Source organism: Ammospiza caudacuta, chromosome 12 (assembly GCF_027887145.1).
Source record: "Ammospiza caudacuta isolate bAmmCau1 chromosome 12, bAmmCau1.pri, whole genome shotgun sequence".
Classification (NCBI taxonomy): Eukaryota; Metazoa; Chordata; class Aves; order Passeriformes; family Passerellidae; genus Ammospiza; species Ammospiza caudacuta.
In genome coordinates this window covers 10,887,563-10,905,725 of record NC_080604.1, presented here as the reverse complement: position 1 = coordinate 10,905,725, position 18,163 = coordinate 10,887,563, and the positions used below count along the sequence as shown (strand labels likewise).

At 61.1% G+C, this 18,163-nt stretch overlaps 2 protein-coding genes across 2 annotated transcripts in view; both read right to left on the bottom strand.

Moving 5' to 3' along the window:
* Positions 1-1,449: 1,449 nt before the first annotated feature.
* On the bottom strand, positions 1,450-3,871 carry LOC131562936 (urocortin-3-like). Its single transcript, XM_058812738.1, has 4 exons — positions 3,771-3,871; positions 2,832-2,879; positions 1,995-2,097; positions 1,450-1,911 (listed from the first exon to the last, which is right to left on the bottom strand). Exons 1-4 carry the CDS (start codon positions 3,869-3,871, stop codon positions 1,450-1,452), a joined length of 714 nt encoding a protein of 237 aa, XP_058668721.1.
* A 288-nt stretch (positions 3,872-4,159) lies between these two features.
* COL7A1 (collagen type VII alpha 1 chain) overlaps positions 4,160-18,163 on the bottom strand; it is a 29,052-nt gene continuing 15,048 nt past the window's right edge. The window contains exons 63-119 of the mRNA XM_058812737.1: positions 17,980-18,051; positions 17,737-17,781; positions 17,518-17,553; positions 17,338-17,373; positions 17,142-17,246; positions 16,958-16,993; positions 16,753-16,788; positions 16,537-16,584; positions 16,383-16,418; positions 16,009-16,140; positions 15,664-15,873; positions 15,536-15,571; positions 15,331-15,375; positions 15,091-15,162; positions 14,925-14,969; positions 14,721-14,783; positions 14,590-14,634; positions 14,376-14,411; positions 14,063-14,098; positions 13,834-13,878; positions 13,591-13,623; positions 13,371-13,433; positions 13,249-13,284; positions 13,080-13,160; positions 12,924-12,992; positions 12,806-12,841; positions 12,670-12,711; positions 12,483-12,527; positions 11,905-11,949; positions 11,747-11,782; positions 11,578-11,637; positions 11,330-11,452; positions 11,125-11,196; positions 10,887-10,922; positions 10,596-10,655; positions 10,413-10,457; positions 10,302-10,337; positions 10,152-10,187; positions 10,009-10,065; positions 9,724-9,795; positions 9,402-9,473; positions 9,281-9,316; positions 9,122-9,202; positions 8,995-9,048; positions 8,727-8,780; positions 8,589-8,651; positions 8,438-8,500; positions 8,050-8,166; positions 7,625-7,702; positions 7,492-7,545; positions 7,253-7,301; positions 7,043-7,156; positions 6,594-6,683; positions 6,161-6,244; positions 5,953-6,069; positions 5,188-5,355; positions 4,160-5,074 (exon numbers count right to left, since the gene is read on the bottom strand). Of these exons, the coding sequence (XP_058668720.1) occupies positions 5,025-5,074; positions 5,188-5,355; positions 5,953-6,069; positions 6,161-6,244; positions 6,594-6,683; positions 7,043-7,156; positions 7,253-7,301; positions 7,492-7,545; positions 7,625-7,702; positions 8,050-8,166; positions 8,438-8,500; positions 8,589-8,651; positions 8,727-8,780; positions 8,995-9,048; positions 9,122-9,202; positions 9,281-9,316; positions 9,402-9,473; positions 9,724-9,795; positions 10,009-10,065; positions 10,152-10,187; positions 10,302-10,337; positions 10,413-10,457; positions 10,596-10,655; positions 10,887-10,922; positions 11,125-11,196; positions 11,330-11,452; positions 11,578-11,637; positions 11,747-11,782; positions 11,905-11,949; positions 12,483-12,527; positions 12,670-12,711; positions 12,806-12,841; positions 12,924-12,992; positions 13,080-13,160; positions 13,249-13,284; positions 13,371-13,433; positions 13,591-13,623; positions 13,834-13,878; positions 14,063-14,098; positions 14,376-14,411; positions 14,590-14,634; positions 14,721-14,783; positions 14,925-14,969; positions 15,091-15,162; positions 15,331-15,375; positions 15,536-15,571; positions 15,664-15,873; positions 16,009-16,140; positions 16,383-16,418; positions 16,537-16,584; positions 16,753-16,788; positions 16,958-16,993; positions 17,142-17,246; positions 17,338-17,373; positions 17,518-17,553; positions 17,737-17,781; positions 17,980-18,051 (3,642 nt within the window). The 3' untranslated portion in view covers positions 4,160-5,024. The remainder of the gene's footprint in view (positions 5,075-5,187; positions 5,356-5,952; positions 6,070-6,160; positions 6,245-6,593; positions 6,684-7,042; positions 7,157-7,252; positions 7,302-7,491; positions 7,546-7,624; positions 7,703-8,049; positions 8,167-8,437; positions 8,501-8,588; positions 8,652-8,726; positions 8,781-8,994; positions 9,049-9,121; positions 9,203-9,280; positions 9,317-9,401; positions 9,474-9,723; positions 9,796-10,008; positions 10,066-10,151; positions 10,188-10,301; positions 10,338-10,412; positions 10,458-10,595; positions 10,656-10,886; positions 10,923-11,124; positions 11,197-11,329; positions 11,453-11,577; positions 11,638-11,746; positions 11,783-11,904; positions 11,950-12,482; positions 12,528-12,669; positions 12,712-12,805; positions 12,842-12,923; positions 12,993-13,079; positions 13,161-13,248; positions 13,285-13,370; positions 13,434-13,590; positions 13,624-13,833; positions 13,879-14,062; positions 14,099-14,375; positions 14,412-14,589; positions 14,635-14,720; positions 14,784-14,924; positions 14,970-15,090; positions 15,163-15,330; positions 15,376-15,535; positions 15,572-15,663; positions 15,874-16,008; positions 16,141-16,382; positions 16,419-16,536; positions 16,585-16,752; positions 16,789-16,957; positions 16,994-17,141; positions 17,247-17,337; positions 17,374-17,517; positions 17,554-17,736; positions 17,782-17,979; positions 18,052-18,163) is intronic.

The following is an 18,163-nucleotide window of genomic DNA, read 5'->3' as shown; positions in this document are numbered from 1 at the left end:
CACAGCACACTCCCAGTGGGTGCAGGGGGTGTCTCAAGGGGCCAGGCACTGCCTGGGCATCATCTGAGCCTCAGGTCAAGCAGGGATGGCAAAAAACCTTTTACCCACCTTGCCACCTCACCCCAAGCCACCATCTGCTGGCACATCCCTTCCTTAAATCCGTCCCTTCCATGGAATGTGGGGTCACCCCAGTCACTTCTGCACCTTTCCCAGAGGCAGTGCCCGCCCCACAGTGCGAGGGCTCGCTCACCCTGCAGCACGTAGTCCTCAAAGAGCATGGCCGTGTCTCCCAGCAGCTCCAGTGGCCCCCCTGGAGGTGTCTCCTGCCTCAGCCTGGCTTGCACCACCCTGTACTTTGCACGGGGCAGCCGCACTCTGCTCTGCTCTGCTCTTATCTCCCAGCTGGGCTGGAAGCAGCAGCTCCAGGGGCACAACACGATTTCCAGAGCTGCTGTGGGCTCCCTGGGCCAGGGGCTGCCTCTGCTGTTGGTGCCATGTGGAATTTAATGATCTCCCGTGCTGGCCCTGGCCGAGCACATGCCCTCACAGCATCTCTGGAGAAGAGGAACACAAAATGGGAGCCTAAAGGGGTGTGTGACCGTGTTACCAGGGGTCCAAGGATGAGAGAAGAGGCAAGGATATGACTCTATGCTTCAGAAGGCTTGATTTATTATTTTATGATATATATTATATCAAAACTATACTACAAGAATAGAAGAAAGAATATCATCAGAAGGCTAGCTAAGAACAGAAAAAAAAGGAATGAAAACCAAGGGCTTGTATCTCGGACAGAGAGTCTGAGCCAGCTGACTGTGATTGGTCACTAATTAGAAACAACCACACGAGACCAATCACACATGCACATGTTGTATTCCACAGCAGCAGATAACCGTGGTTTACATTTTGTTCCTGAGGCCTCTTAGCTTCTCAGGAGAAAAAATCCTAAAGAAAGGATTTTTCATAAAAGATGTCTGTGACAGGGGTGCAGAGCAGGTACAAAGCACAAGCTGTGTTTGATGCCTCATTTTATTGTGCACACTCAAAACTCCAGCTTTGAGGCTTGGCCAGGCTTTGTGGAGGATTTTGTGTGCTTCAGTCACCCGGAGAGAAGAAGCACCCAGGAAAAGCTGCCTGGCTGGATGCAGCCCCTTTGGAGACATCTGGGTGGTGGATGGGCAGGGAGCAAAGCCCAGCACAGAAATCCCTGTAGTGCCTGGAGCTGGGACCAGCTGTGCTCAAGCACTGGCCAAGGTAAACCTAGCTGTGTCTTCTCAGTGGTGCTGAGGTGAGAGTTGTTAAACCACGTCCTGCCATGGCTGCTGCCCGTGCCATGAGCACTGGGGCCAGGGGCATGAGGTCCTGTGTCAGTTCCCTGCAGACACACTGATGCTGCTCCACTCCTCCCCGTGCCCTGCTGTCCTCTCCAGCCCTGCTGGGTCCCAGCACAGTTCATCTCCTGCGCCCCAGCTGGGCCATCAGCTCAGCATTGGCAGCTGCCTTGGCCTGCAGCTCCTTCTCTCGGGCCAGGTCGAGCAGGATTTTCAGTAAGTGAGTGTGGACATCGAATGACAGGGCCACCTTCCTCCTCTTTTTGCTTGGAGCTGCTCTCTCAGTGGCTGGACTCATCAGCCAGGGCAGGGCTTGTCTTTCTGATCCTTCCAGCAGTGGCAGGCTGGCTTCATCTGGATGAGACCCTGCCCCAGAGCCATCATCACCCCTCCTCACTTTGGAGACACCTGGCAGCATCTTGTTGTGGCTGGTGCTGTCCTGCCTCAGCAGCTTCCCTCCATCCACAGCCTGGGGAGCTGGTGAGAGCCACTCATGGCTGGGTCCCTCCCGGGCTCCTGCTGGTGGCCCGAGGAGCAGCAGGAGGGAGAGCAGCATTCTGCCTCGCAGCGTGCCCGGGGGTGCCTGCAGGGAGCAGTGGATTGGCTCTGAGCATCACCCCCATCACCCTGACACTGCCCCCTGACACAGCCAGGACACATCCCCACCAGGGTGTTCGCACAGAACCTCTCCACTCCCTGCACCTGCACCTCGTGGGGCTTCACCCTCCTTTCAAGAATCCTTAATGATTCCACCCTGATTTTAACCCTCCTGAACAGGGTGGGGAATTTCGGGGAGGCTGAAGGGGGCATGGGAAGCAAATCCCCCGGGTGTCCTTGTCCTTTCACACAGCCCCTGGCCAGATGCTGTGCCCTCAGTTTCACACCCTTCAGCCCTTTGTCACCCAGGGAAGGAGACAGCCCTGTCCTGCCAGGGTGCTGCGGCTGCTCCCCAGCCCATCCCTGCCCTTTGGCCAGGGAAATGCCTGCCTGGGGTTTCAGGGCGGGCACTGGAGCTTTCTTCCTGCCACTCCTTCCCTGGCAGTGGCATTCCCCACTGTGTTGCTGGGCTCTTTGGGGCAAAAGCCACCCACCAAGGGGGGACACAAGCCACTTGGACTGGCATACACAGGATATTGGGGCAGGAGACTGGCCACAGGTCCTGAGCTGTGTCAAGCCTCAGCAACTTTCTCCAGCCCATTTCTCACGCTGGTCACAGGGAGGGCCCCAGGGATTGCAGGATGCTGAGCTATGGGGTGGGGATCGGGGTGCTGGGGTGTGGGTCAGAGCAGGTGTAGGGACACAAATCCTGCTATATAGCTGCCTCTCCCCAAAATCAGTCACCCAGCAGAGCATCTCTGGGGTGAAACCCTTTGGAAAGCACCAGAGTCAGCAGCCAGAGGTGGTTAACTCACTGCAAAGTGAGGAATGAAAAGCACCTAACCCCCTGCAACCTATTTCCCAGCTAAAAGCCCCTGAGAAGCACCCCTGAGGGCACAGCCTCACCATTTGCAGCAGGTCCTCGTGTCCTCGATGTTCAGCAGAGCTCCCAAGCTGCAGGGACCACAAGTTGGAGGTTTGCTGTGCTCCCTGCCAAGCCCTGGCTCTTATCCTGTCCCAGCTCCACCTCTGACCCGCAGAGGGGGTGACAGTGACAGGGGGAAGGTGGGGGGGGGCCGTGTGGAAATGTTTTTAATACACTTTGCCTAATGGCAGATGAAATCATCCCAGGATGTGGGTGGGTGTTGCCCCCTTGCAGCTCCCCCAGCTGTTTGGAGGGGATTCCAGGAACCTGGGACAGCTCAGTTCTAATTGTTCCATGTTTGACTTGCAAGATTTTTTTCTCCATCTAATTAGGCCTCCCTGCTCCTGTCAGGCTTGGTGATCACTTCAGGGAGAGAGAGAACGTGCAAATTGCTGGGACCATGGGCATTGTGCCTCACAAGGACAGCTCCTGGTGCCAGCTTGGCACTGTGTCCTGACAGGCTCCCTGGCCACATGGAGGGCATGTCCAGAGACATGTCACCTCCCTGCTGTGCCAAACCCAGGCACTGCTTTGGCCACTGGATTGCAGCTCACTTTAATGCACTCCAGCTGGGACACCACTGGTTTGCAGGCACCTGCACCATTCCAGCCTGGCCCAGCTGCCCAAGTGGGGTGAGCCCCTTATACAAGGGTTTTGTTCCAAAATTCCCCCCTTAGGGAGTGTGGGAGCATCCCAAGGCTCTGAGGCTGTGTGGGCACCACATGAGGAGAGTTGTGGGTGCTCAGCCCCACAGCCAAGGGCAGGAGTCAGGGTGCTCAGGGTTCAGACCACCCAGGGCTCTGCCCACCCCTGTGGTCTGAACCCATGGGTGACCCAGCCTATGCCGCTCTCCCCAGGACTGCAGGGAACAGAAATAATGCCAGCTTTGTTCCTCCTCCCAGGGACAGCCAGGAACTCACACCCAGTAGCCAAAATTAGCTGGCAGCACTGATTCACACAGCACATCATGCAGCAGCACAGAGCCACGTGCTGACACGTCAGGGCCTGCACAGGGGGTCATGGCCTGGCTTGCATCAGCTGGGCACGTGCTGGGCACAGGGATGGGGCACTGGGCTCCCTGGAAGGGTGAGGGACTCCAGCCAGCTCTGCCAGCAGTGGCCAGCTGCAAAGGGCAGCCCAGCTGGCAGGGGCAGGGGGCATGGTGAGTCAAGAGCTGTCCCCAAACTCCACAGGCATCTCCAGAACGAGCCAAGAATGTGACATGTCCCTGTGAGCACAGCTTTAATACACATCCTCCTGCATTGTACACATAGACATTTGCTGTATATAACATACACAGAGAACAGCAGGACGTGTGGGGCCACACAGCCCAGCCAGCAGCCCTGGGGCAGTGAAGGGCACATCCCTACCCAGCCCTGGGGATGGGGGGATGCAGGGGCTGCAACATCACATTCACAAAGCCTTGAGAGTAAGTGTGGGAGAGCAGGAGCCGCTTCTAACATAGCACCATCCTCAGGGTGTCCCTGACAGGCCTGGGGGGCAAGTGAGATCCCCCAGGTTAAAGCCAGATGTGCTGCTGGCAGATGTGTGAGCTGGAGGGCAGCACATGGCAAGAGCCTCCATCTCCCCACAGGTCATTGCCAAACCATCACAGCCACAAAAGGGGAACTGGGCCCTAGTTGAGGTTAAGGTGAAATTTATTCAGATGGAGCTCATTGCAGGGTGAGGGATGCTGTGCAGGGAGGCACTGCCTGGCACAGGGATGTGGGCAGTTCTCCCAGCAGAGACAGGGAGCAGAGAGGGAGTTTGGGGGTCTGTGGGGGGCAGGAAAAGTACAAGGGTATTATGGGAGGGGAGGGAGCCCAACTATGCCAAGTGCTACCTCTGCTTCCAGAGAGAGGGAACAGGGCTAAGAACCCTTCTGTTGGCAAAAAATAATTTAAAAATCAAACTGAGAACAGCCCAGTGGGAAAGGGGGTTCAGAGCCTTGGTGGGAGGCAATTTCCCATTTGACATAAATTTCACCTTAATGACAATACACTGATATGAAATGAAAAACCCACGAGCAGCATAAAGACAGGTTAGAAATAGCACCAGGTTCCTGCTGGGGCTGGTGGGCACATGGCTGCTGCCCCCACGGGCAGCCCAGCCCTGGCCAGGGCAGCAGATGGGCCAGCTCCAGGCAGCCCAGCCTGCCCAGACACTGCCTGCACCTACAGCTTTGGCTGCCCTCCTTCCTTGCTGCCAGCACTGCTGCGGGAAGCTGTGGAGAGAAGCGAGGCGCTGTCAGAGCTCGGGGAGCAGCGCTGTCCCCAGCTCTGCATGGCTGAGCCCGGGGCACAGCATGGAGGTGCTGCAGTGCCCAGCCCTGCCCACCTGTCCTGCAGTGCAGCTCACACTCCTCCTTGCTCTGGAAGCGGTTGGGGTTGCCCTGGCAGCCGCTGTAGACGAAGGGCCGGCACTCGGTGGCTCTTTGGTTGTAGTACCAGCGCAGGGTGTAGCGCTGGCAGTGCCCCTCGTCCAGGGGCAGCCTGCAGGGCTCAGCTGTGGGCAAACCCTGCTGTCAGGGCAGGCAGGGATGCCAGACCCACCAGGCACAGGAGGGGAAGCCCAGAAGGACAAGGCTGAGCATGGGAAGGGTTTGGCTGGAGGAGACTCTCTGTGCTCTGCCCAAGTGCTGGAATTGAGGGCAGGAGACTCCACTCTGTCCGCAGGGACAGCCTCCAGCAAAGAGATGGGGACATGATGGCCACAACACCCCTTGAAAGGATTATAGAGGGACTCTCCAAAGGCTGCTGCCCTAGGGCTTCCCTGATCTCCTGGGGCCTTTGGGATCTGTCCTGTGGCTCATGACCAGAGCACAGGAAACCTGCCAAGGCAGCAGGTCCCACCAGCCCAGCACAGCACCCATCACAGCTGGTGACAGCTTTGGTGAGGGGGATAGAGCACAAGGTCTGCATGGTGTGGGCAGCACAGTGATAGAGAAGGTGCAACCCCCCCAGGTACCAGCAAGAGGGCAGGAAACCCCAAATCCACCAGACAGATGGCACAGGGACCCACTGCCCAGCAAAACCCAGGGCAGCTCCATGGTTTCCCCCAACAGCTTAGCTCTGAGTGCCAGGTGAGTGCAGGAAAGCTCACCATCCCCTGTGGGCTGCTCCAAGCTGTCCATCTCCGGGACCTCATCGTAGTCATCCTCCTCTCCCTCCATGTCATAGGCGAGGTCATCGTCGTCGAGCGTGACCTGCCTGTCCTGCCCTGGGAGACAGCACCACATGTGAGCAGTCCTCACCACACACATGGAGCGCAGAAAAAGGGGGACAAGGACTGAAAGACAGGGATGACACACCCTCATCCTCCTCAGCGTGTGACAGCTTGAGCACAGGGACTACATGAGCGCTGCCAGCAAGGAATGGCTGAGTGGAGAGCGATCCTGTCAAGGGGACACAGGAATCAGGGAAGAGGCAAAGGAGTCTGAGCTGCTTTCCCCTTATTTCCCAAGGGAAAGCAACCCCTCTCAGGTGTGGAGCAGTGCAGCACTGCCCTACCCTGATGCAGCCTGACAGGATACATGCACAGGGATGGTGGGTGGGGAGATTCCCCCTCCCCTGTCTGCACCACAGCCCAGGGCTGCCACGGGGGCTTCTGGAGGAGGCACGGGAAGGGGAGGCCCAGAGAGACAGCACCCACTGAGAGCCCAGCAGGAAGGGACAGGGGAGGGCACAGGGAGGCACACATGCCCGTGTCACCAGATCTCACAGACCCTCCAGGCTCTCCATCACCTCTTTGGTCCTGCTCGCTCTCCTGGCGGACGATTCTTCCTGCTCCCTGGGCAGAGTGGAAGCTGCTCCTGGCCTGAGCCCCCCAGCCTCCTTGGAGAGAAAGCACCCACCTCATCCCAGCCCACCCTTTGCCTCCATCCCTCCAATCCCACTCCTCCAGCCTACCCTTCCCTCCAGCACTGCTGACCCCTGCAAGACCCCTGCCCCAGTTCTGACACCCAAGAATAGATGGGGTACAGATCCTGTGACCCCCTCAGTTGGGCAGACGCTGGCAGCACTCAGACCCCACTGGCACCATCCTGAGCCAGCTGTCCCTGGGATGCCGGCACCATCGTTTCTGCCACACACCATCCCTTCTCCCTGTGCAGGGCCCTGCACTGATGTTGACCCTGACTGAGGAGTCATGGAGGGTGCCAGCCACCTCCAGCTCCCCAAAACCAGTGGCACACCTGGGTGCCAGGGCTCCTTTTGTGCCACACGTTTGGAGCAGGGGGATAGGAAGGAAGAGCTGCAACCTGAGTGCTCACGTGAGTCCTGGTGCCGTGGGAAGTGGCCACCACAGGCTGTGGGAGAGACAGGGTGGGGTCAGGGGCAGAGTCCAGAGAGGGGAGCAGGTAAGGGTGTGCCCCCAGCCCCAGGGCAGCAGGGGGGATGCTCACCACAGTGCTGGCTCATCTCCTGCCTGACGAAGGCACGGATCTCCTCCTCCTGCCGGGCACACGAGGGGCAAGGGTAGCAATGGGGGGTGGTGCAATTCAAGAAGAGGAAAAGCCCTTTCCTGAGAGTCTAGCAGAGCCCAGAGGTGAGGGCAGCCCCTCCCTCAGTGGCAGTGGGATGGATCCAGCACCCCTTCCCACCCCAGTGACCTGAGTGCCACCAGCCTGTGCTGGCTCCTTACCGTCATGCCCGGCTCCCCCTTCTCCCCACGGGGCCCGTGTGTGCCAGGACTGCCCTGGGGACAGCAGAAAGGAGGTGGGAAGCTGGTCCAGGCTGGAGCCCATCCAGGCAGGGCCAGGCACCCACACACTTACCTGCTCTCCTCTCTCACCAGGGATGCCAGGCATGCCCCGTGCGCCGGGCACTGACTGTCCTGGGGGGCCTCTCTCCCCCTGCAAAGGACACATGCTCAGGATCTGGCTGCTGGAGCCTCTCTGCTCCCCCCAGCACCATGGAGATGCTGCTTTCCCCAGGCCTCCACCCCAGGGATGCCAGTGCAGGTGGGGATGGGGACAGCTCCAGCCCAACTCAAGGACAAGCAGGGTTCCAGACTCCCCCCCCTCAGACTCCATCCCCTGGGCAGGGGGACACAAGGGAGGACACAAACCAGTGAGCTGGGAGGGCAGGACAGAGCTGGGATGTGACTCCAGATGCCACCCACCCCTCACCCACAAGGTGAATTGGGCCCTCCCATCGCCAGAGCCCCAAAGGGGAGCAGTCACCTGTGGTGAGCACTTACCTTCTGGCCCTGCATGCCCTCAGGACCTCGTGGGCCAACGCTCCCTGAGGGCCCAGGGGGGCCAGGAGCACCGTCACTGCCCCGGGGACCAGGGCCACCCATAACACCCGGGGCACCCTGGAGGAGAGCAGAGGGTCAGGCCAGGGACATCAGAGCCCCCAGCTTCAGAGCAGATGCCATGGACATCCTCTGAGCCCCCAAAAAACCAGCACTGGTGCCTCCTTATAAAGAGCAGGGAACTGTTCTCAGTCCTTGCTTAGTGACGTATTTAGAGCAGCACTGAATGACTCTTCTGGGAGCACCAGGCTCTGATGTGCTTCCAGCCAAGGCCGAATCCTGGTACAAGCAATGTGGTGCAATGCCTCCCATCCCTTTGCAGCCTGCTCACCCGGTCTCCTTTCTCCCCCTGGTCTCCTTTGGCTCCCTGCTGCCCATCAAAGCCCCGGTCACCCTGCAAAGAGGAAGGGACAGGCAGCAGGGGACACACAGCAGGGGGATGAAGTGCCAGCACAGCTTTTCCCAGCACTGCTCTAACCTACCTTGGGTCCCATGAGCCCTTCCTTTCCAGGAATGCCTGGTGGTCCTGACAGGCCCAGCTCTCCCTGGGGGACAAAGCAGTGTCCATCAGCCCCCAGCCATGCTTTCCTGTCCCACCCTGGTGTCACTGAGGTGCTTACCGGCTCTCCTTTCCTCCCTGACAGCCCTGGGCGCCCTGGGATCCCTGGCTCTCCCTACAGCAGGCAGGAGAGAGGCAGGGCAGTCAGTCCTTCAGCCCTCAGTGCTCACCCCAGAGCCACAGGCAGAGGAGGGGACCCCTGAGCCTGTCACAGGGCAAGGTGTGGCCTCAGCCATCTCCCACTCCCCTGGCTGAGGGAGGGGATCCAAAGGGCCACAGCTCCCAGGCACCATCCAGGCTCCTGCAGCACCCTGCAGGCACCCACTCACCTTGTCACCCTTGTCCCCATTGAGGCCACAGGCACCTTTCATGCCCCGCTCACCCTGCAAGGATGGGAAGTCAGAGCCCTGCCAAGCCAGCACCGGAGAATGCTGGCAGCCAGAGAAGCCAACCCACCTTGAGGCCACGCATGCCCAGGGGTCCCATGTCCCCCTTGTCTCCCCGGGCCCCGGGGATGCCATCACGGCCAGGCTGGCCCTGTGGAGAGCACACAGTGTGACAGGGTCTGCTCCTGCCCTGCACAGAGGGGGCAGAGGCACAGATACAGCTCCTCACCGGCTCTCCAGGCTCTCCTGGTGCTCCAACCTCTCCCTGGGGAAGGCAAAGGCACCAGTCAGGGCAGCTGAGGGGATGGTGCCACCACCAAACCCAGCAGAGAGGCTGCCCAGCTTCATACCTTCTGCCCACTGGGGCCACGTGCCCCAGGGAAGCCCATGGAGCCCTTCTCTCCTTGTTCACCCCTCGTGCCCTGCAAGGAGAAACCCAGATCAGCACAGGCCAGGAGGGAGAGCTCCAGCCACAGCCTCTGCATGGCCACAGCACAGCCATGGTCACCTCCAGGCCATGGTCCCCTTGCACCATGTCCCTGCACCAGCAGCACATAGGGCACAGGGATGCTGTCATGCCCTGCTTCCTCTGTCCCCTGCCCTGTCCCTTGCCCTCAATGATCCCCAAGCCAGCAGCTCCCAGCCCTGCACAAGCTCCCCCCAGCCCTGTACCTTCTCTCCAAGCACGCCTTGCTCCCCCTTGTCCCCCTTGTCCCCTTCTGTGCCCTTCAGGCCACGCTCTCCCTGCAAAGGAGGAAGCACAGGGAGGGGTCAGGGGATGAGGAGAAGCTCAGACACACATCAGGGTTGGAGCAGGAACATGGGGTCTGTGGGGTGGCTGGAGGAGAGGGGACAATACACTCTGCAAGGGAGGGTCCCCCAGCAGGGAAAAGCTCCTCCAGCTCTTCCCAGAGGGACAGGAAGGACGGGGAGAGGGAGGACAGGGACAGCTCTTACCGGCTCCCCCTTGCTGCCCCGTGCTCCTGGCGGCCCCTCCAGCACCACAGTATCACCCTGTACACCCAAAGCAGACAGAGGAGGGGTGAGAAGGGGGCCAGGGCTGCTGCCTGCCTCCCACTGCCCTCTCCCCAAGGACTCACCTTGTCTCCTTTGGCTCCTGGGGCCCCGAGGTCTCCCTGTGAGGATGAGGGGATATGCTTCAAAGATGCACAGCAGGGAGCAGCAGCACCTCCCTGGGCACCCCAGTACCTGGAGGTGCATCACTGCCCCAAGCACACAGGGTCCCTTACCTTGTCCCCACGCTCCCCACGGTTCCCAGGCACGCCCTGTGGGGGACAAGAGAGGGGTGCTCAGGGAGGGATCACCCGAGCAGGGTGCAGCTGAGGGAGGGGGGTACCTACAGCTGGCCCACGATCCCCTTCTGGCCCTGGGCGTCCATCCTCACCCTGCAAGGGGGAAAGGATATGAGAAGGGGGTTGGGGGCACCCCAGCATCACCCCAGGCCAGGGACAGCTGCAGCTCTGGCTTAGTGACCTGTCTTCTGTCCCTGGCTGTGGGGACATGGGGACTGTGGCAGTACCTACCCGTGGTCCTGGGTCACCACGTTCACCTCTGGCTCCTGGCAGCCCAGCCCCTGGAGCTCCCTGCCAGAGGGAGGCAGGAACTCATCCCCATCCTCACTGCCCACAGCTCCTCCCAGCCCTGCAGGCACCCCCCCTGCCAGGGACACCCCACAGTCCCCACCAGCTCTCTGGGTGCCATGTGCCACCATCCAGAGCAGGCACAGCACCCTCAGGGGTGGGCTGGCTGCAGGGACACTCCACAAGGGAACCAACCTCCCACCCCTCATGCTATAGGGCTGCCCCTGGTCCTACCTTGTCACCCTTCAGGCCAGGGGTCCCTTGCATGCCCTAAAAGAAAGGAGAAGGGTGAGCAAGCCACAGGAGAAAAACAATGCCAGACACCCTGTAAAACATCCCTGAGAGTGTCACCACAGCACTGCACACTCCAGCCTGCCCCAGGGCCCAGGGAGGTGCCAGCTGTCCCTGCCAGCCTGTCTGAGCCAGCAGGACAGAGCCCTCAGCCCCAGGAATGCTGTGTCACCATACTCACAGCCGGCCCTGGGGGCCCCACAGGTCCTGGTGGTCCAGCAGCGCCATCCCTGCCTGGAAAGCCGATCAGGCCCTGCAGGGAGGAAGCAGGAATGGGCAGAGCCTGGGGCTGGGAAGGAGTGGGGCTTGCAGGGACCTCAGTGCCACTGCACAAGGGCCCAGGGTCGCCAGGACCAGTGGTGCCGTGTTCTGGTTGAAGCCTTTACCCTCTCTCCTGGGGGACCTGGAGGGCCAGGCTGTCCATCCCCTCTCAGGCCTGGCTGTCCTGGCATCCCAGCAGGGCCTGCCAAGCCTGGGGGTCCTGGCAATCCTGGCAGGCCGGTGTCACCCTGAGGTAGGGAAGTAAAAGATGGAGCTCCTCAGGAGCTGCTTTTCCTTCAGCCAGCCAAGCTAGAGCATCACTGGGGCATCAGGGACATGATCAGAGCCAGGGTGACATGGGGACAGGGGTTACCTTCAGACCTGGAGGCCCATCCTGCCCTGGTGGTCCCCGTGCACCGACACCCACTGATCCCTGCAAGGTGGCACAGAGCATGTGGCACATCACCAGGCTGGGGGCACAGGAGTGCCAGGGCCATCGTGCCACCCAGAGCATCCCCCAGGGTGGGGCAGGGGGGACATACCTTCTCCCCTTTGGCTCCAGAGGACCCCTTGGCTCCCTGTGAAGACACCAAGCCCCAGGAGGACCTGGGCAGTAGGTGGCAGGGACACAGATGCCAACCCCCACCAGCATCCACTGTCCCCAGTATCCACCCACCACCCCAATATGCCTCCTACTCACATCTTCCCCAGGATCTCCTGGCTCTCCAAACTTTCCTGGCTCCCCCTGGCAGGGAAAAAGAAGGAAAAAGCAGATGTGTGGGGTTATGGACTGGGGGAGCAGCTGTGGTGGTGTTCACAGGGGTCCCAGGACAAGGGAAGAGATGAGGATCTGATGTTTCAGAAGGCTTGATTTATTATTTTATGATATATATATTATTTTAAAACTACACTATATTAAAAGAATAGAAGAAAGGATTTCATCAGATGGCTAGATAAGAATAGAAAAGGAGTGATAACAAAAGCTTCTGACTCTCAGAGAGTCTGAGCCAGCTGACTGTGATTGGCCATTAATTAGAAACAACCACCATGGACCAATCACAGATCCACCTGTTGCATTCCACAGCAGCAGATAACCATTGTTTACATTTTGTTCCTGAGGCCTCTTAGCTTCTCAGGAGAAAAAATCCTAAGGAAAGGATTTTTCATAAAGCATATCTGTGACAAACAGCTGCAGCTGGATCCCCACACGGTGTCCAAGCAGCCAGGGAGCTGAGGACCACACGACCCCTCCCCAGTGACCCCCAGGGCAGCACTCACCTTGTCACCCTTGGGGCCTGGCAAGCCTCGGTCACCCTTGGAGCCCTGTCAGGGACAGCAGTGTCAGGGGACAGGGCACACACAGGGCTGGCTGGCCCCTCACAAGGCCAGGGTGGTGGATAAGGTTATGGCAGGGAAGGGTCAATGAGGGAGATGAGGGCAGTGTCAGGGTGTGTGGGTGACTCACGGGCTCTCCCAGCAGCACACCCTCCAGCAGCGCCGGCTCTCCCTGCAGGGCACACATGGGTGCTCAGCTGTGCCCACTGCGGGTGCCAGGGCCCAGCACACCCCTCCCAGCCCAGCCCTCCCAGCTTGGTCCTTACCTTCTCTCCCTTGGCTCCAGGGGGGCCAGTGATGGCCTGGGGCAGAGGATAGTGGGCAGGTGAGCAGGGCTGCCTGGGGATGCTCCCCTCATCCTGGCCAAGGCAGCTCTGCACTCACCTGCCCCGGGGCTCCAGCATCCCCTGGCTCTCCCTTGGGACCAGCAGGCCCTGAAGGTCCTGGTAAGCCCTGGCACAAGTGGCACAGCCCTCAGCCTTGGCTGCAGAAAGCCAGGCTGAGCTGAGTGGGGATGGGGCAGGGTGGGCACGTCCGTACCATCTTCCCAGGCATTCCTGCCTCGCCGTCCTTCCCTGGCACACCGTCCCTGCCCGGCACTCCTGGCTTCCCACTCTCCCCCTGCAGGCAGTGACAGTGAGGCTGGGCTGTGCAGGCAGCCCCAGGCACCCTCACTGATGGCAGCCAGGTGTGGGGGTCACACACTCACCACTTGTCCCGGCAGCCCAGGGACACCCGGTGGGCCCTGCAAGGAGACATGAGCAGAGATCAGGCAGCATCCCAGCACCAGGAGCAGCCAAGGGGTGGTTTTGGGGTGCTGCAAATACCTACCCCTGGGCCAGGGGGGCCAAGGGGTCCTGGCAGGCCCATGTTGCCCTGGGGGCCAGGCAAGCCCTGCAATGGAAACAGCCACATCAGAGAGGGGATGGAACAGCCAGGACCTCGGCTGCCCCCATGGGAAGATGTGTTGGGGTGGGACTGGCTGATTTGGGAAGGCTGGATGGATTTGGGCAGCCAGGTGGGTACAGGCAGGGAGGGTATGAGTACTCACACGGATGCTGGAGCCAGGTTCCCCTGGGTCACCCTGGGAAGAACACATTGCATCAGCCTGACCACCCCAAGCACCCAGTTACTTGGTCACAGGCACATCTTCATAGCTGGATCCAGCAGGGGTCCAGCCAAATGTCCCACCCCCAGCACAAAACTTCCTGAAATGTGGTCCTCCCTCCAGCCCCCAATCTGGCAAGGCACCCTTTCCCTCTGCCAGGCTGGAGTGGCAGTGCTGCTGCCTTACCTTGGCACCAGCTGGGCCCGGGGTCCCTGGGGGGCCAATGCTGCCCTGCAGGGGACAAGGGGACATTATTGGGGTGGCGCTTGCTGGTGGCACAGAGCAGGGAGGGGGCAGCAGGACCACTCAGCCCCAGCAGTGCCACCCCACCTCTGCTCCCTGGGGAATGCCCACCCTGGCTGACACCACCCTTGCACGACAGTGACATGACACATGGTGCAAGGTGGCTCCTTACCGGAGGTCCTGGGGGTCCTGGCTCTCCCTGATTGCCCTGGAGGGAGGAAGAAATGGGATCACTGCAGACGTGGGTTTTCCCCAGTGGGAGCAGGGGGTGTCCCCAGGGAGAGGAGACCCAGGCAGTGCCAGCAGCTCTTGTAAGCACCAAGTAACACAAGCCTGGACAGGTCCTGCTAACATGCAGGGGGCCAAGGACCCAGCCCAGCAGCAGGGTGACCCCCACGGTTTCACCAAGCATTCACAGCTAGGAGCCCCCAGCTGTGCGCTGAGATGGTGGGACACAGGGACCTGGGAGACACACAGACACCTACCGGGCGTCCCAGCACGCCAGGGAAGCCTGGCACGCCCTGCAAAGAACCACATGACAGTCAGTGGGCAAGGGGAAACCCACACCTCCACACAGCCTTGCCTGCCCCAGAGGTGAATGAGGCAGAAACACTCCTGCTGGTGCTGGTGCTGGCTGGTGTGACACCACAGGAGCTCCCCCAGTCCCAGCCTGCATCTCTCCACCATATCTCCACTCACCGGCTTCCCCTCAGGGCCTGCCAGCCCTCGTTCACCCGGGAGGCCCTGGAGCAAAGGATGGAGACAGGGATGGGGTCAGTGCCAGGCAGGTCTGGGGGCAGTGCCAGGCAGGGGAGCTGTGTGGCACTCACCGGGCTGCCGTCCCTGCCCTTCTCGCCAGGCTCCCCTCGGTCACCCCTCAAGCCACCTTCACCCTGCAGTGGGGACAGGCACGGCGTCACAGGACAGGCAGGGACCTTCCCATGGCCTCCCAGGGCCTGCTGAGGGCTGTGCCCAGCAGTGCCCTCATCCAGGGCCTTGCTCCCTTTTGACAGGGGAGACTTATAACCTCAGACCTTGTCTCCTTTGGGTCCCCGCTCGCCCTCAGCTCCAGGCTCACCCTGTGAGGGGAAGAATACAGATGCCATCAGCCCTTGCTGACCACCATCCTCAGCCCCAGCCCATGATGCTGCCCCAGCTTGGTTATCTCAGCTGCCTTCTCCTTTCAGAACAGTCACACACCTTGGCTCCTTTGGGTCCGATGGGGCCACGCTCCCCCGGGAGGCCCATCAGGCTGCCCTCCACCACGTCCACCTGTGGGCAGGGCACAGTCAGGGCCAGCACCCAGGGCACCTCAGGAAGGATCCCTCAGGGGCAAAGCCCTCCCCAGGCCCCTGAGCCAAGGGACTGGATGCGGCCATCCATCCCCAGAGGGGCAGGCTGGCACCTTGACAATGGTCTCCAGCAGCAGCCATCACCTACCTTGGGCCCTGGGGGCCCCGGGGGTCCGGGCAAGCCATCCCTTCCCTGAGAAGGGCAGAGAAGCAGGGTGAGTGTCAAAGGGAATGGGAGAGCAGAGCAGTCCTGGCATGGCCAGGAAGGTATGGAAATGGGCACAGGGAGCCCTGCATCCCCTCAAGAGGAGCACAGCACCAGAGGGGATGGAGGGCACCATGTCCCAGCTCACCTGCTCCCCTCGGTCGCCCTTCTCGCCGCGGTCACCCTGTGCAAACACCGTGGTGGCTGTCACGGGGCTGTCCCCAGGCCCCCAGAGCAGGTCCCCCAGACTCACCCCGCACCTCCACACACACTCACCTTCTCGCCGGACCTCCCGGATTCCCCCAGCTCCCCAGCCCGGCCCGGCACCCCAGGAATGCCTGGCTTGCCAGGCTCCCCTGGCTGCCCAGGCGGGCCCTCGGGCCCCCGCTCACCCACGGCCCGGCCCATGGGGCCCTGGGGGCCGGGGGTACCTGGGTCTCCCTTGTCACCTTTGGGTCCTCGCTCGCCAGGAAAGCCTAAGGAGCCCTGCAAGACAAAAGCTGCGCTGCCAGAGCCAGCCCTGAGGCAGGGCTGTGAGCCCTCCCCATGAACCCCCAGCCAGCCCAGAAAGCAGGAGTGAGGCAGAGTGCTGGGCCTGGCATCCAGCCTGGCTCCACTCACCTCTCGGCCCGGGGGCCCCCTCTCTCCTGGATCCCCCCGAGAGCCCTTCTGGCCCCGCAGCCGCTCGATCGCCGGCGGAAACGAGTCTGAGCTGCCATCATAGGCACCTGTGAGCTCCTTCAGGGATGAAACCTGGGAGGGAAGAAGACAGGTGCCATCAGCCCTTGCTGACCACCATCCTCAGCCCCAGCCCATGATGCTGCCCCATCAACATGGGGAAGGAGGAGAGAGCATAAGTGGAACCAGCTGCAGCAGCACCCCACAGTCCTGCCAACCCGTCCTAAATTGCTCAGATCCCCCAGCACCTCCCATGGCCTCCTCCTGCTGCCATGTGGCAGGAAAAAGCCCCAGCCTGACAGTGAGGAAATACATACCTTGATGCCAAGTGCTTCCAGGCTACGTTCAATGTTCTGCAATAAAAAGACATTTAAAACAAAGTAGGTTCCCACCACAGAGGTTGTGGATGGTTCTCTGTCCCCCAGGGCTGAGGCTGCTGCCCCAGCACAGCAGGTCTGGGTAGGGACTCACCACTGTAGTGCCAGGGTCTCCACGAGCTCCAGGGTTGCCAGGTCGCCCCTAGGTTTGGTGGAAAAGACGGAATGAGGGAATTTACAGAGGTGCAGCAGGCGGAGTGAGCAGTGCTCTCCCTTGGAAGGTTTCAGAGTTAACACTTTGCTGCCTGCCAGGGGCTGTGGCTGTGACTGGGGTGCTTGTAGCCTGTCAGGCTCAGTGCTGGGTACTCACCGGCTCCCCTTGCAGTCCAGGCTCCCCTGGGTCCCCCTGAAACACAGCAAAGGGATCAAGGGGAGCAGTCAGGCTGCCCAGCACCAGCTGCAGCACCAGGGTCCACCCCTGTTATCTTGGGGATGGGGACTCTTGCCAGGGACTTATACCCTTTGGGATGTGGTTCCCCCCCAGACCTTTGCCTTGGGGGCAGGAGCACACTTACCTTTGGTCCAGGAACCCCACGGAGGCCTGGGGAGCCCTAGAAGACATGGAGGGGACACAATAGCAGCCAGCTCCCATGGACACAGGGCAGTGCCCTGAGGCAGCCATGGATGGGGGTCCAGAGCAGTCTGGACTCCAGGGTCTGGTGCTGAGGGGCACCATGGGGTGGAGAGAGAGCTACACACCTGGCCTGGGGGGCCAACCTGCCCTGGGACACCGGGGAGGCCTGGGGGGCCGAGGGGGCCTGGCACACCTCTGTCCCCCTGCTCGCCCTTGGCACCGCTGCGGCCCTGCCGAGAGAGCAGCGTCACCCCAGGGTCTGTGCCTGAGGGGCCAGGCACCCAGCACCCCATCACACACTCCTCCCTGGGGAGTACTCACCTCTCTCCCAGGCAGTCCTGCATCACCTTTGTCTCCCTAAGCAGGAGAGAAAGCAGCTGGAGGGATGGAGCCCATGCACTGCCCCAGGATGGTGCTCCTGGTCTGGGTGGGGTGGAGCCACCAGGCTTGTGGGGATCACATGGGGACCATACAGGAGCCACCCATGGATCACCTCCTTACCTTCCTCCCATCCTCTCCTGGTGTCCCATCTTCTCCCTGGGAACAAAGGCTGCCTGTCAGTGCCCCACTGAACTCTCTCAACATGGGTACAAACCCGAGGATGGCTCAGAGCATGGGTGTTCTTTGCCACATGCTCCCCTTGCCTTATGCTGTACTGGGATCACTATCCCTCAGCATCCTGGGAGAGCCCCAGAGTCAAGCCCTGCTTCCCCTACTCACATTCTTGCCATTCAGGCCAGGCTTGCCATCCTCACCGGGTTTGCCCTGGCAGGAAAAGAAAGGCAGTGAGGGAGCCCCCCAGGCTCTCCCACCCCAGCCAGGGGTGCCTGGGCCCCACTGGAGCCTCAAGGTGCAGGGAAGGGGGAGCTGGGAACAGGGGGAGCCCTGCCAGATGGATCCAGCTGTGACCCACAGAGGGCATGGGGCAGGATGTGTCCCTAGGGTGCAGCTGGTGGTACTCACAGGCACGCCAGGTGGCCCCAGGTGACCCACGGGGCCAGGGGGTCCCTGCTCCCCACGCAGCCCAGGCAGCCCCTGTGGGGAAAGGAGATGGTGGGAGCACAGGGCAGCCCTGGGAGCAGGGAGTGTCACTGGCAGTGGCACTCTGCTGGGACAGGGGAGAAGCATGGGGCAGGACACTGGTCCC

Excerpts from the sequence above, each read along its gene's own strand:
- LOC131562936 (XM_058812738.1), bottom strand. The coding sequence starts at position 3,871 with ATGACCCCCTGTGCAGGCCCTGACGTGTCAGCACGTGGCTCTGTGCTG. Across the intron at positions 2,098-2,831 it reads ACGAGGACCTGCTGCAAATG|GAGGGTTAAAATCAGGGTGG; the intron begins GTGAGGCTGTGC and ends CACCCTGTTCAG. Across the intron at positions 1,912-1,994 it reads GGTTCTGTGCGAACACCCTG|GCACCCCCGGGCACGCTGCG; the intron begins GTGGGGATGTGT and ends TGCTCCCTGCAG.